Genomic DNA, 14685 nt, shown 5'->3' with positions numbered 1-14685 from the left:
TGCAAAATGCTGGCAAATTAAATTTGTGTAAAATAAAACTACAAAGGCGACTTCAAACGAGATGCGAACAAACGAAGCTAACGTGAAATGATGTTAAAAACAAACATTCGCCAAGAGGCAAAGACGAAAAGCGCAACAAAAAACAGCAAAAACAAAATGAAAACAAAGCAGAACAAAACACAGCAGAAGGGAGCAGAGGAGAACAAAATAAAAAACAAATTACAGCAATAGAAAAGCAACAAAAACAAAAAAAAAACAACATCAACAACGCCACAGTAAAAGGCCAACAGGAGCCGTGATTGCCGTTCTTTTTACTCTGTTTTCCTGCTCGTTGCTCGTTGCTCATCCGCCCCGTCGGCCAAAAGCGACGCGCTAAACAATGTAAAGCACAAAAAAGTGTTGCATACTTTCAGCAGCAGCGCTAAAGGGTGTGAAAGATGCACACGCACACACACACACACACAACCGACACTATGAAAGAATGCTGTGAAATAGGAAGCGAATGGGAGAGAGGGAAAAGCGAAAGGCAACAGCAATTTTGCAGTCAGTTGGGAAATTGTTGAAAAATTGTCAAACAATTGCAGCAAACGCGTCATGTGGAGTGGAGTGGAGTGTAATGGCCTCCACATGCATTGGGATTTTCTTTTCTAACGCCGGTTTACAAAAGAGGCGTGGTACAGGCAACATACCCACACACAAAAAAACATATGACAAAATGCACATCAAAAACAGTTAAGCGAAATCATACAAAGAAATTTCATTTAGCTCACGTATGAAAGTGATGGGGAAAACTTACGAAACTGCGAAAGGTAAAAAAATGTTTATTAGTGGAAAAGTTTTTACGACGTGATTAAAATACGATTCAATGAAATTTTTCTCTGTTTATTTGGAAGCAAAAGTTGTGTCGCAAAATGAAAGCAAATCTGGCAAAAGTTTTGAATAATTCAATTAGATTATTAGCCGACTTTCCTAACAATCATGAGCTTAATCTGCTCAGCATTTAGTTGTAGTAGTAAAATATGCTTGTAACTCTAAACGTTTGGTTAAACACAACAGCACTTGAAATGAACCATGAATTTGTCGTAAATTTGTTGAACAAAAAAAGTGCAAAGTTTGAGAGACACTTGAATGCGATGCTTAAATTCCAGTGCATTCACAACGAAAGCCTTGGTCAAGATGTCAAGTCATAAACCCGAAAAATGGGCCGACCCGGGCTCAACGACCCAAGCGACCGAAAGCGCCATCAATCAGGGTGTCAATCACTTTTTGTTCGAGCTGGCTAAGTAGATGCTCATACTCGAACAAACAAACACACGCACACAAACACTCCTCGTAGACATGGATTTTGAGCGGTTCAACATTGTTGAACAATGTCAACTGTTGTCCACTTGTTGAGCAGCCCACAACGAAGCAACGAAGCAGCGGAGCAACGGCGGCAGCCCACAAGTCATGGACAAAGAAAACTTAAGTGGCCACAAACATGGGGCCCTGGGTTGCCCTCGGGTATTTGGTGGGCTGCCATGTGGTTGCCTCCTTTGTGTGTGTGCTTTGTTCGTATGTGTGTGCCGACACAACCGCAATTCGAATGTGAATGCGAATACGAATACGAATACGCATACGCCATGTGGGCGCTTTAATTATGCTATGAACGGCTTAAGTCTGGGGCCAAAAACCTAAACGGCCACTAAGGCAAACCAAGCACGTGCTCCCAACTGCCCTCAGTGTGCAATGAGCCAAACTGGTTTTTCGGGATTTGACACTGCCACTGGCAGTTTCTGTATGTGTGTGTGTGTGCTACACACTGTCAAGCACTTCTAGTGGCAGTCACATAATTCCGCTCAAGTGACACACTGTTAGCCGGGGCGGACACTCAAAAGTTTGTTGGCACTTGGCAACCGCGCCAAGTTGACCTTGTGCTAAGCAAAGGCAAAATCAAATAGAGCGTGACAAGCTCCCTTCCTTTCATTCCTTTCATTCCTTTCCTCCTTCTGTCGGTCTTCGGTTGCCTCGTTGTGGGCCAAAAAACTGAAACTGTGAGAAGTGCGGCAGATATTTCAAAGGAAGTTGTCGAATGGCTTTCGACAATTTTGTGTATTTATTTATCAACGCTTCAATTTTTTAATTACACAATTTGAGGGAGGCAAACAAAGCTTAAAATGGCAGTCAAAAAATAAATAAATAAATGCATTATGTAGGTAATAAATTACCCTCGATGTAAAATATAAGTGAACAAAATGATTTGAATATTAAAGATCAAATAAAGTTAATGTTCATCAAGCTTGTTGCGATCTTATTTTACTTACACATAATCCATAAGCATAAAGACTTATCGATACTTTCATAGACTAAGCATAAATAAACTTTATTTCATATATATATAACATGAACAATTTTTATGACTTTAGCATTGAATTAGAAGTAAAAGTTGATTAAACACCAACTCTACAAATTAAAAGCAAGTAAGAAAGCTACATTCCGGTGTGTTTGACAGTGATATACCCTCTACCTATTTTGACATAGTATATTGTGAAATTTTTCTTAAAATAACAAATAATATACCGCAAACATACTAAAATATACTGAAACCCATATTTAGTACATCTTTGAAGTCGGGGTCAATATATAGATTTTCGGCCAAAGAAGCTAAAGCCCGATTGCAGTAAGCATAATTTGTGACATATATTGTGAAATTATTCTTAAAATAACAAATAATATACCGCAAAAATACTAAAATATACTGAAATCCATATTTCGAATTACTTTGAAGTCGGGGTCAATAATATAAGAGATTTTCGGCCAAAGAAGCTAAAACCCGAAATTGTCAAACATAAATCAAAAAAGTTTCTGTATTATTTTGAAAATATACTAAATAAATAAACAAAAAACTACTACTAGGTTCAAAATATGCCATGGAGTTTAAAGTATATCAGATTGTTTACTAAAGCAGCTTCGACTCAAATGCATCTAACGTATTTTGACATATAAAATAAATAAAGATAAATTTAATGTTTTGAATTTTTATTCTAATAATTGATAAGTTAATTGATAATAAAATTTAAAAGTTGGTAAAGGTAAAAGTTAGTATATATTGTACTAGAATCAATTGTAAATGTTGTAAATATTAGATATCGCAGTACTTCCATAATTAGACTGGCAAATGAAAAATGGCTAAATAAAATATATTATGTTTATTCAAAATAAATTATTATTAATATCTTTTATGGATGTGCGATTTTCTATAATCTTGCCTTATACTAAGTCCAGGTCAACTTAATCTAGTTTCACATTTTAGATTTATTTCTTACCCAGGTGATGCGCTATGTGATCGTGTTCCTCCGATTCGCCAATAATGAAATCCGTGTGCTGTTGCTGGTGGTGAAGCAGATCCATGTGATGCTGATGCATTTCGCTGTCATCATCATCTTGTGCGGCGACGAGGGACCGACAGAGGGTCAGCCAAGTGACCGAAGCGGCGGCAGCGGCAACAATTAGCCATGAGCATATTTCCGGCATTTTATGTTTCCGCTGCAGTTTCATTACGCGACGCCGTCGCAGCGCCAAAGTTGCATCCGCTGTCAGCGGAAATATTTTAATTTTCATTTTTATTTGTTTATGCGTTTTTGTAAAGTACGTTTTTTTTTATTTTGTATTTTTTATTTTTACGCTTTTTTGCTGTATTTCTCGTGCTGTATCTCGTTTCTGCTTTGTCGTTGTGTTTTGCTTTTGTCAATGTTTATGCGTTGGCCGGCACTTGCATAGTTTGTTTATTTGTTTGCTCTTTATCTATACGAATGTATTCTTTAGCTGGGCTTTTACTTTCAATTGCCGGGAATGCAATTCATTGCGACTGTTAAATATTTACGCGAAACAATTTGTTCAGCCCTTGGCTGAGTGGGAAAATAAATTTTCCATTGCATAACAGCAGGGGCGCTGCAGCAGCCTCCCGTTGACGTCGCCCGCGACTGTAAATATAAAAAATGCATGGCATGTTATAATCTGTTTCTCCTTTCTTTTTTATCTTTATTTATTTTTTTGTATGCTGCTGCTCATTCATTATTACTATTATTACTTTTTCCATTACGTTTTTTTTTTATTCTGCATTGCTGTAAGTTTTCAACCGGGCATTATTAAATATCATTTCATTATTTATACATTTGCATAACCAAACACACCAACACTCTACATCGACTCGCTCTCATTTTATGGCTGATTAAATTATAAATCATGTGTCGGCATTAATAGTTGGCAACTTTGTGGCTTAATTTTAGTTGCCATTTGATATTCCTTTTAGATAACCTTGGTGTGTTGACTCACTCGCATTAAGTGGCAGCTCTCTCGCAGTGCTGAAGTAGCATCAATTAAAACATAATTAACTACTTATAGTTGAGAAATTTTCAGTGCGAATTTATCTCGGCATTTGAAGTCAAGGCCGTAGACATGTCGACATGTTTTTCATCGGGTCAATGGGCCGTATGAGTAACTTGACATGCTTCATTTGTCGCATAAGCAACATGCAAAGCCATTTCTCGTTCAAGTCCATATTTATGGGACTATACAAGTAGGAGGAGGAGGAGGAGGAGGAGACTCTTAAACGAGAGAGAGAACTAAAACCGGATGCATCGTTTAATTGCTTGAAGCGCGCAAATTAGAAAACTCAGAGACTGAGCACACACAATAAATGTTGGAAAATGGAAACTATGTGGGACAGTTATTCACAGAGAACGAGAGGGAAACGAAACGAAATGGAAAATGGAAATGCTAGTCGTGGGGAAGTTGTAGTGGTAACTTGAGAACAAAAGTCAAGCGAAATACAACGGAAAGCGGCAGAAAGGCATTTAAACTTTTGGACAAGTTTAATTTCCGTCGAGAGCAGCTGCAGAGTACAAAATACTCGTTGGCAAGCCACCGAGATATCTGGAATGAGATGGACAGCTATGAAATTGAAAGCACTTACAATCTTTGATAGAGTTGAGCCTGCAATCAACTAATTGCGGTACCCATAAGAACGTTGCGGCTTTGCCGTGTATTGTTTTTGCTCACTCGACTCTTCACTCTTCACTCTCGAGTCTCCAGTCTCGAGTCTCGAGCGTTGTTTCTAAAGTCTTAACAACAGCTAAAATCTGTCTCAATTCTGGGACCAAAGGAAAACATACACCTACACACACTCACACGCTGATAGTAAAGGATAGAAAATCAAAAGGAACAACACAAACACAACACAAAATAAAAGGAAAGGAAAGGTTTCTTTGCCATTGTTATTATCTGGTTATTACATATTACTTTTATGATCATCGCTGCTGTCGTCGTTTGGCTTTTTTATCAGTTGACCAGGTGAAATTAATGAAGAAAAACGTCAGCCCGACCTTTTGTCCACCTTTTGCCGGACTACCGACCCTCGACCATCGACATGCTCTTTGACCCCCTTTTATTTTGGCCAGTTGGCTGCTTCTGCTGTTTCTGCTTGTTTGGGCTTTATGGCTTTTGGGGTTTCTGTTTCATTGCTCCACTGGAAATGTCATAAAGATAACAACAGGCCACGCACACCGAAAAGCCCGCGTTGAAAACTTGAATAAAATGTGACAAATGGTTTTTTTATTTAATAAATTGGCTTAACCGGCTGTCCCGTAACGGCCCATGAACTCTGACCCCACAGCAACCAGATATCTGACATTTATGGGCGTAATTGAGTAAATGTGAAATGATTATCGGGCGTGGCTTCAAATTCTTTGAAGTTTTTACCCGTTACCATAGCAACAACGTTCACAGCCAATTTTCATTGACATATTTTACAAGCATATGTTAAGAGTTTTACAGCTTTAATAAATAAAATTACTAATTAATAAAAACATTTGTTACTATTTCGTTGTATAGTGAAAAGAATAAAGTACTGAATTCGCTAAATTAACTTATCAATTAACCAAAAATTAAATTCATTGTTGTTGTAAACTGTTAAATATGAATGATCCATTGAAATTATTATGAACGAAATTCATACTTCCACATAACAAAAATATAAAAAATGTTTAAGCCACTTTAATGTTATTATTAATAAATTGTATTAACAAATATGAGTTTAAATCTAAATTGATTATTTTTATTTAATTATTCTTCCTTGCTATAAAGCTTCATACTTGAAATTGCCAACAAAAGAAGAGGGATAACCCTTGAGTGTGACGACAGAGGCTAACAAAGTTAACAAGATGTACTTTGAGATTCCCAGAAACACGAGCTGTAAGCAGATCCTACGCTTTATGGCAAATTCAAATATTCCCAGGCTGAACTTTGCTTTCGCAACATTGTGGTAGCTTTGATTAACAGCTTAGGGACAGGAAAAGGCGCAGATGGCGCTCCCTCGGCAAATCAGCCCAAAAGCCAAGCAATGTCATAATGATAAATAGCTCCAACGACAGCCAGGGCGAAAAATCTTAAGTCAATGACTGCCTTGGCCCCATCGGCGGCCCAACGGTAAAGTGGAGACAGGAAGCAATTTTTGGGCTAAGCAGTTGACACCTTTTTGGACGCCGTATCATTAACATTTTCATTACGATTGTCACAGTTGCTGTTACTGTTACAGTAACAGTCATTGCTGCTCTTACTGTTATTGTTTTATTTTTGTTTTTTGTTTCTTTTTTTTTTTGTTTTTGACATTGCTTATTGTTTGGCTTTTGTGCTTCGTTTTGTGTTTGGCTAGTGGCTTCGTTTTGTTTCAGTGTTTTGGTTCCTTTCTCTTCTTTTATCGGCAACTGTCAATCGTTAAATGACAAACAATGAAATGTGGCAACAGCGCGGAGGTGGCTGGTCCAACAAAACAAAATGGCGGCCAATGATTTCAGCTGTCAGACGTTTGCCGCTAATCCTCTGCGCCAATTCCTCTGCATTCTTTGGTTATTTCGGAAATGAAATAACAAATGATTTCCCGTCCCTCGCAAAGATCTCTGTCTCTCGCCCGTTCCCTTTCTCTTTCACTCCATCGCATTGTTGCTTATATTTCACATTTCTCACGCGATGTTTTTTGTTTCTCGCCTCACTTATTCATTCCTTGTCGCATTCCATCTGCATTCCATTCCCCTCAATGTGGCAACATTCCTGGCGGCCAACCTTGCGTGTCACCTACTGCAACAGCACCAGCAGCAGCAGCAGCCTCGCCTCTGGCACCTTGCCACATAAAAAGGCTTGTTTTATGTCACCTTCAGGCATCGTTCTTGCCACTTGCCCCAGCTCATACTTGAGCCAGGGAGCTGTCGCTCATAATATGCATAAAGCGTCAAAAATTAAGCCAAATACCTGATGGCCATAAACATTGTCTGGCAACGTGTGCAGCTACTTGGCTCAACCAAATTGTTGTTGTTGCCAACAAATCAACAAAACAGTTACAGCTACAGCAACTCTTACAGCTATAACTGACAGTTAACGGACTTCCCTGTCCAATCTGAATTCCTGGTTGGTTTTGCTAAGACAGTTGCTTTTTGCTGAGCATTTTTGTGAGAACATCAGAAGGGTAAATTCGCTTCATATGTCAACTTGACTTTAATATCTATATTTCACGCATTGTCAGATTGCGGAAAAAGGATCTTAGGTACTTATTACGAGCAAAAATCCTTGCTAATTTGAACACTTAGTATTTCATATACTCAGTAAAATTAGTCAATTTTTGTTACATCTGCGAATATTTTTCTCATATATGAGCTGAGAACAACAACAATGATAAAATAATTTAATATAAATTTTACCGTTATATAAAAATAAAAATTAAAGAAAAAAATTAATAATCAATCAAAAATGTAATAATGTTTAGCGTTTATTTTATATCTTAAGAAAAACTAAACAATTTTAGTAATGGTTTTTAATTGATCTATGTATCCAGCAATCAGATAAAAACCGATAGCTTTTTAATTTCACTCCAGTTTACTTCTGATTTTAAGTATGTAATAAATAAATAAGATAAACTAATAAATAAATACAACTCTACTAAATTGTTAATATTAGTTTGACTTTTCCAATTTGATATTTTAATTTAGGTGCCACATATATTTATATAATTGTAAAAGACTTCAACAGTTTAACAAGAATATACTATTCGCTTGCCCTTCAGACATATGTAACTCTTTTCTATGTTCATCCTTTGCAATTCGCCGTTAAGTACCACTTATTGCTATTATCTAACGTACATAAGCATCTAAAAGGTTTTGCAAGTTGTAGTTATGAACGTAGACCATTAATTGGATTGAAGCACATAATTTCATCTCATATCTGCCAGCTCGTTGCATATCAAGTAAAGAGAATCAAGCCTGGGTACGTCCACATGCTTATGCTCTTGTCCCTAGTCCTTTGACGTCCCTTTCTCGTCCTCGTCCTCGTCATCCTCGTCCATGTCTCAACGTCAGCTGTCAGTTGCCTTTTGTGTTTTGCTGCATCTGCAGCTTCTGATGCTGCTGTAGCTGTTGCAGCTTTTCTCAGTTGGAAATTTTTTTAATATAACACGCACACAACGACACCAACATGCTCTGACACCCGCGTACTTTAACTAGCCAACAGGAAGCTGCTTACCCCTCCACTCCTCCGCCACACCCATTATTCTCATCCCACGCAACGCAACTCGATTCCTCCCCCAAAGACCAAAACGCGTATTGCAATTTTTTTGTTGTGTTGTGTTCGCCTTGCATTTGATTAACCTACAAAGGGAGTTGGGCGTGGCAGCGGGGGAGGAGGCGAGTTTGTTGTTATTGCACTGCTGCATTTTCTCAACCGGCAGCTTTAATATAGCAAGCGAGGACGCAACGAGAGCGAGGGGCCAGCGGCTGGTAGGTGTTTTTATAAGAGGAAGAAATGCATAAATACATAAAAAATTGGCCAGCTTACAAGCAGGTTTACATATGCAATGAGCAAAGGGGATGCGTGAGTGTGTGTGTGTGTGTGTGTAAGCGGACGCATAAGTGTATGTGTGTGGCTGCCTGGTTGTTTGAAGACGAGTGTTTACATTGTTGCAGCAAAGATTTTGCCCAACACGTGTTTGCTTTCGTTTGCTTCCGTTTCCTGTTGGTTTTCCTTCCCCAAGCAGCTCAAAGTTTTTGACTTTAAGTTGCCTACGTGACGGACCGGAAAGTCTTGCCCCAAACATATATTTAATAAAATCGCAACAACCAGCACCTATATTTCGGCAAATCAGTTGCAAAATAGTTGGACATGTTAAATCTCAAATGTTTGCTTCTGCGATAAGTTAACATTTTGATAGATGCATAAAATGTAAAGGGGAAAACATATTTTACTTTGTTCGCTTGCAAGCAAAAAAAATTTTTTGGTAGTGTATGCACAAAAAATATGCAAATAAAAGTTTTTATAATGTTTAAATTTTTCTGAAATCTCTCTATTATATTATTTTCAGTTGACTGCTTCAATCGAGTCTGCTCCACTGAGATATACCCGCTACCTATTTTCAAAAAAAAGCCAATCAGTGCAACAGTATTTGTAAAATAGATGAAATTGATGTACTAAAATAAACAAAATGTTATGTTTGGTATATGCATGTACTATTAAAATTAAAAATATACCAAAAAGTACTAAAACTGGCAGATTATCATTAAAAAGCTAAGATCCGGCTACAGAAAAACAAAATTATATATGAAATTATTTCTAAAATAGCTTTTACAAATTTTATCTAACTGTAACCAAATCAACTTAGGAATGACAGATACTGTAGTTATTACTGTAACTATTACATATCGTGATTTTAGCTTTCTGACTTTGACATAATTTTTCTGACGGTTTAAATTTATGATACCCTTACACCTTATGGATGGCAGGAATAAAAATCTTACATGGCTACTTAAGTAAATAAATGCCAATATTAAAAAAATATTAAGAAATACCCTTAAAATATAAAACTAAATTTATTAAATTCAAATCAATTAAATCTTTGGAATTAATCTATATATATAATTAATTAATACTTGATTATTTAGTGCAATAATTATTTATTTTTAAGATATACTGATTATTTAAGAGAATTCGTGGATATAATTCAGTAAATTGCAGAAAAATATATTAAAACTTGGTTTTTATTACTATCTTTTAAGAGTCGTGTCCATTAACTGCGTTTTAAAGACACTATGTTTATCACCTGCAATTGGATTGTGTTTTTGAATGCAATTCTCGTCGGTCTACAGACCCAATTGCTGACCATAACGAATAATAGTTCGAACAGATTTCAAAGCAACCCAAATTGTTAGCGGTTTCTCATTTGCATTGCTGTACTGCACCAGCTATGCAGAATTGTTGTGATCGTTGCCATTTTGCTAGTGCTCTTTTTTGGGCAGTGCCTGAAAGTATGCAACGAAAAATGTTCGAGGACAACGAGTGTGTGAGTGAAGTGCGCTTGGCATGTGGCATGTGGCACGCGGCACGCTGTACGCTATACGCTTCTCGCTGCACGCGGTAGCCATGCATTTTCCGGTTTTAATGATTATAACACAATCGAGTGCATATTGCCTAATTAGCGGGCAGACTCCCCTTCATCAACCTCCCACAAAACTCTGTTTCGAACCGCACAAAAAGCATAAAATACATATTTGCAGCGCACGCACACACACACAATGCCAGCGGCAGCAATATGCATGTGTGTGTGTATATGTGGGGGAATGCGTTGGTGTGTAGTTTGTGCATATTTTATCTTGCTTATTGAATGGCTACGCCAAGAGCGAGGGTCGTTCAGTGGATGCACCAAATTTCATGTTCGTTTTATGGTATGTGGATGGAATCTGCTGTGGGCTGCGAAGCGTGTGTGTGAACATTTGGGAGTGTGTGCGTGTGGCTGGCTAACGTTAACCAGTTCTATTTGTTAGTTTTGCAAAAACTCGTCAGCTATTCATTAGCATTGTTGACAGTGCAGCGCAAATTATAACAACAGCGGAAAATTCAAAGCGTTCCCAATCAACTTTAAGCTGCAGAAATTATCATTTCGATTTGAACTTTATTTTTAGCAGCAACTAACAATATTTTCCAGAACAATGCTATCTACATTTATTCCAGCAATAATTTTCGTTTCATTTCATAATCATTTCAGTAACAAATTATCGTAAAAATTAACATTGAAAGAATATCAAATATATTTGAATTATATTACATAAATATTTGCAATTATTTCTATTAGGTTTATTTTAGCTAAACGTATAAAACTTATATCAAAAGCTAATAATAAAAATAGATTACGCCGATCAAATCATTATAATAATTTAAATATTTAATTAATTTTTTGAATTCAAATGTCATTTAAAGCGTGTTCAATATAAAAATAAATTTCCAAATATATGTAAAGCAAAAAGTTTTGATTTTCACCAATCGTCATCTTCAAGAAGTAAAGTATTAATTTGTCTAATATTGATAGCCGTAAGTTGACGCTCGTCAATTGGTGCATAAGTTGGATCGACAGCGATTTGTCTAGTACCCTTAATTAACGGATTAGCAAGAGTTTTGCAGGTCAACCAATTGAAAGGTAAATGGCAATTATAAATTTCTTTAACAGACATATCAAAGAACTAAATCTTATCGTTCTTATTGGATTGTCTCCCATTTGATGGTATGCTACTGCCCAAATCCTTTTTATTGCAGGCGATGGTTAGTGGAATACCTTAACAAAGTAACATTTGAAAATCCAGACTATTTCCAATATAATCGAAAGTCTAGCCAGATGTCGAATACGTCATAATGATTGCACAATCTAGCTGCAAATCAATAAAATTCTTCTGCAATATTCCGTCATAGCGTATCATCCCAAATTACTGCAAAAGAAAGATGATACTTGATACATTCAGTTGGAATACGTTCCTCAACAAATCGCCCAGTTTTGTGGAGCTCCATTCAACTAGTTTTACCGGCTCCTGATTTTAAAAGAAGTAAACACTGTAGTTCCATCTTTTTTTTATGAATACCTTAAGAATAATGTAATTTTTGGTTTATATCCACATCGAAAATGCGTAAGCGAGTAATGTAATGAAATTTATTTAGAATCATTCTACTTTTAGTTGTGCGTAGGTAAATCGATTAATAAATTGTACAAATTTGTACAACGTTTTTTATCCGTTTTAAATGACTGACTGAACTGACATTGAGGCTGAATATGAAAGCATTATTTCATATGTTAGTAGTCTACATTTTTGTAATAAATCAGTCTTATAATGATATAAAATATAAAAATTATGCACTTCTCAAATTCATAGTTTGAATTTAAATCAATTTAAAAAAATATATTAAAATTAAATAAAATAAGAAAAATCGAAAAAAAGACGGCAATTAAATTGCATAAAGTAAATACAACATTCAATATTAAGTGTGGTTTGTGTGTGTCAGTGGGAGAAAGGAAAAACTATCAGCCATCATAATGAGGCACGCTCGAGTGGGCCCCAAAATGCAATCAGCTCCACCGACTTGAGTTGCAGTTCAAAAGTAAACAGCCAGCGGACCCAATGTCTAAGTTTTCTTCATGACGATGACGACGACGACGACGACAAAGAAAGGAAAAGGAAATCCAAAGGGAAGCCATGAAAGGAGCAAATGGAGTCACGACAACGCTGCTGCCACAATTTGCGTTAAACGTCGTGTGAAAGATGAAGTACAAAATTCAAGCTGACGCGGCACCAAAGTTCTACAAAGCCTTCCATTTTTTTTGTTTTCGTGCACATAGCATTTTTTTTATAAGTATTTATTCGGCTTACGTACTTTGGGAAATTGCGAGTTGCATAGTTTCAGGCGGGCGATGGTAAATACTTTGGCATGATACGGCCACACTTATGGCCAAGGCATATAAAATTGAATCCAAGTAGCGATATGTTTAACACTCTCACTAACCACCAAAAACGATAAACACTTTAACACACGTAACCGATGAGCGCGCGTAGTTGTCGTATTCGTTGTGCTGTTGCTGTCGCTGTCGTTAGCATGAATTGAGTCGCGTGGCGCGTCCGTCAACGTTGCGCACTAAAATCATACTAAACTAATTTACTTAGCAGCACGCACTGATTACACCAAGTTGCTATCGAAGTCGTTTTCGCAGCCTGAAGTCGTCACTGTCGCCTGCGCTTCGTTGCTTCTCGTTCGTATGCGCTCGGCTGCCGAACTAGAGAGAAACGCGAAGTTCGTGATGTGAAGCGAATTAACGAAGTTGCCGACAAACAACAACGAAGTTGCCAGTGTTTGTGTGCTTGTGTGCGTGGCCATTGCAAGAGAGCGTCCACACGTTTAAGAGCTTTCCACTGAGCACTGTTAAGTTAACAGAATGCTGTAAAGTTAGTTCTACTGTGAGTTTGCAAGCAACAATGTTTTACTTTGAATTTTGAACAAAATTGTGAAGTATAAATAAAGTATAATAGCACTTAAAAAAGTTTCCAATTGAACAAATTAACAATAAACATGTTTTCTTTAAATATACAATTACTCCTTCAAATTATTAAAATATGTTTAAAAATTAAATTTCAAAATTTTTGAGCATTTCTTAAAGCGCTTTACAATTTTTATGATACAACTTATACATTAATTTTAAAATTTTTGAGTACTTCTTTAAGAACTTGTCAATATAAATGTCAATTGCACCTTATTTAAATTTGTCAATTTATCGACGAAATTGCGTCTATCTAACCAAATATAGTAGAAAGCGTTCAATCATTTAAAATGCTGCAGACACACACAACAAGGGATTGCACAGGGAAAACGAAAAGGAGAGGGACGAAGATGAAAGGGAGCAACTCGGTGCGGACGCCATCGATGCAAAAATCAAGCATTATTTATGCAAATTACAAACCATTATTATTAGAGCCAATGACTAACAACAAGAAAGCCAACAATAACAAACCACAGCAACAACAACTACAACAAGGATAGCTTAAACAACACAAACAACAAAAACGACAAGAGAGTCGAGTCAGGGCAGTTGAACAAAAACTCAACCATATCCGTCATAGTCATAAGGGCACTGCCAACGCATTGGGGAACCAATTTGGCAGCCGGCATAAATAAATTTCAACTTAATGTAGGTCAGTGATGTGTTTTAGAATATGGCGAGTATTCGCTCGTATTCTCTCTCTTATTCTCTGTCCCTCTCTATTACTGACTGCCTCTTTCGATAGCCAATGTGAAGTGTTACTCTCTTTGACGCCGCGCTCTCTTAAGCACGCACGACGTCAAGTGAAGTTCTTTGACAGTAAATTGAAAGCTATGCTGTTGGCTTGGCTCCCAATGGACGCTTGCATAATAGCAAACTTGTCATGATAATAATTGCTGCATTTCGCAATGAACTCACTTGAGACTAAGAACTAGTTGTAGTATTTTGAGAATTGAGTCAAATATTATTTTGGACTAAGCTAAAATCTATTTGAGTTGCTTTTTGCTTCGTTTCATGTGTTTTCCTTATTTGCAGCGCCTGTGGCTAAGTCGAGTGCAAACGAAACTGAAACTACAATGCAAAAACCAAAACCGAAACCAAAAACTGAGCTGGCCAAACAGTCGAATACATTTTGCGTATTTTTGTACCGAGTTGACAGCTCCTCCAGCTCCTTCCTCTGCTGCAGCTCAAGTTGGAAAATTTATGTTGAAACTCACTTAAGCAAGAATGTTTATGCGTTTTCTACGTGTTGGTTTCTGTCCCTCATATGGTCTTACCCCCCTCAGTCCCTCTATCTATCTCTCTCTCTTTCTCTC

General features: G+C 37.0%; 1 protein-coding gene across 2 annotated transcripts in view; it reads right to left on the bottom strand.

Moving 5' to 3' along the window:
• LOC132798300 (cell adhesion molecule 2) overlaps positions 1–12989 on the bottom strand; it is a 45440-nt gene extending 32451 nt beyond the window's left edge. For both annotated transcript variants that reach the window (XM_060810111.1, XM_060810112.1), the window contains exons 1-2: positions 12712–12989; positions 3306–3962 (exon numbers count right to left, since the gene is read on the bottom strand). In XM_060810111.1, coding sequence (XP_060666094.1) covers positions 3306–3600 — 295 coding nt within the window. In that variant the 5' untranslated portion in view covers positions 3601–3962; positions 12712–12989. The remainder of the gene's footprint in view (positions 1–3305; positions 3963–12711) is intronic.
• Positions 12990–14685: the final 1696 nt, after the last annotated feature.

This window comes from Drosophila nasuta, chromosome 2L (assembly GCF_023558535.2).
Source record: "Drosophila nasuta strain 15112-1781.00 chromosome 2L, ASM2355853v1, whole genome shotgun sequence".
In the NCBI taxonomy this organism is placed as follows: domain Eukaryota; kingdom Metazoa; phylum Arthropoda; class Insecta; order Diptera; family Drosophilidae; genus Drosophila; species Drosophila nasuta.
The sequence above is the reverse complement of the archived record's forward strand: the minus strand, read 5'-3'. Positions and strand labels throughout refer to the sequence as shown.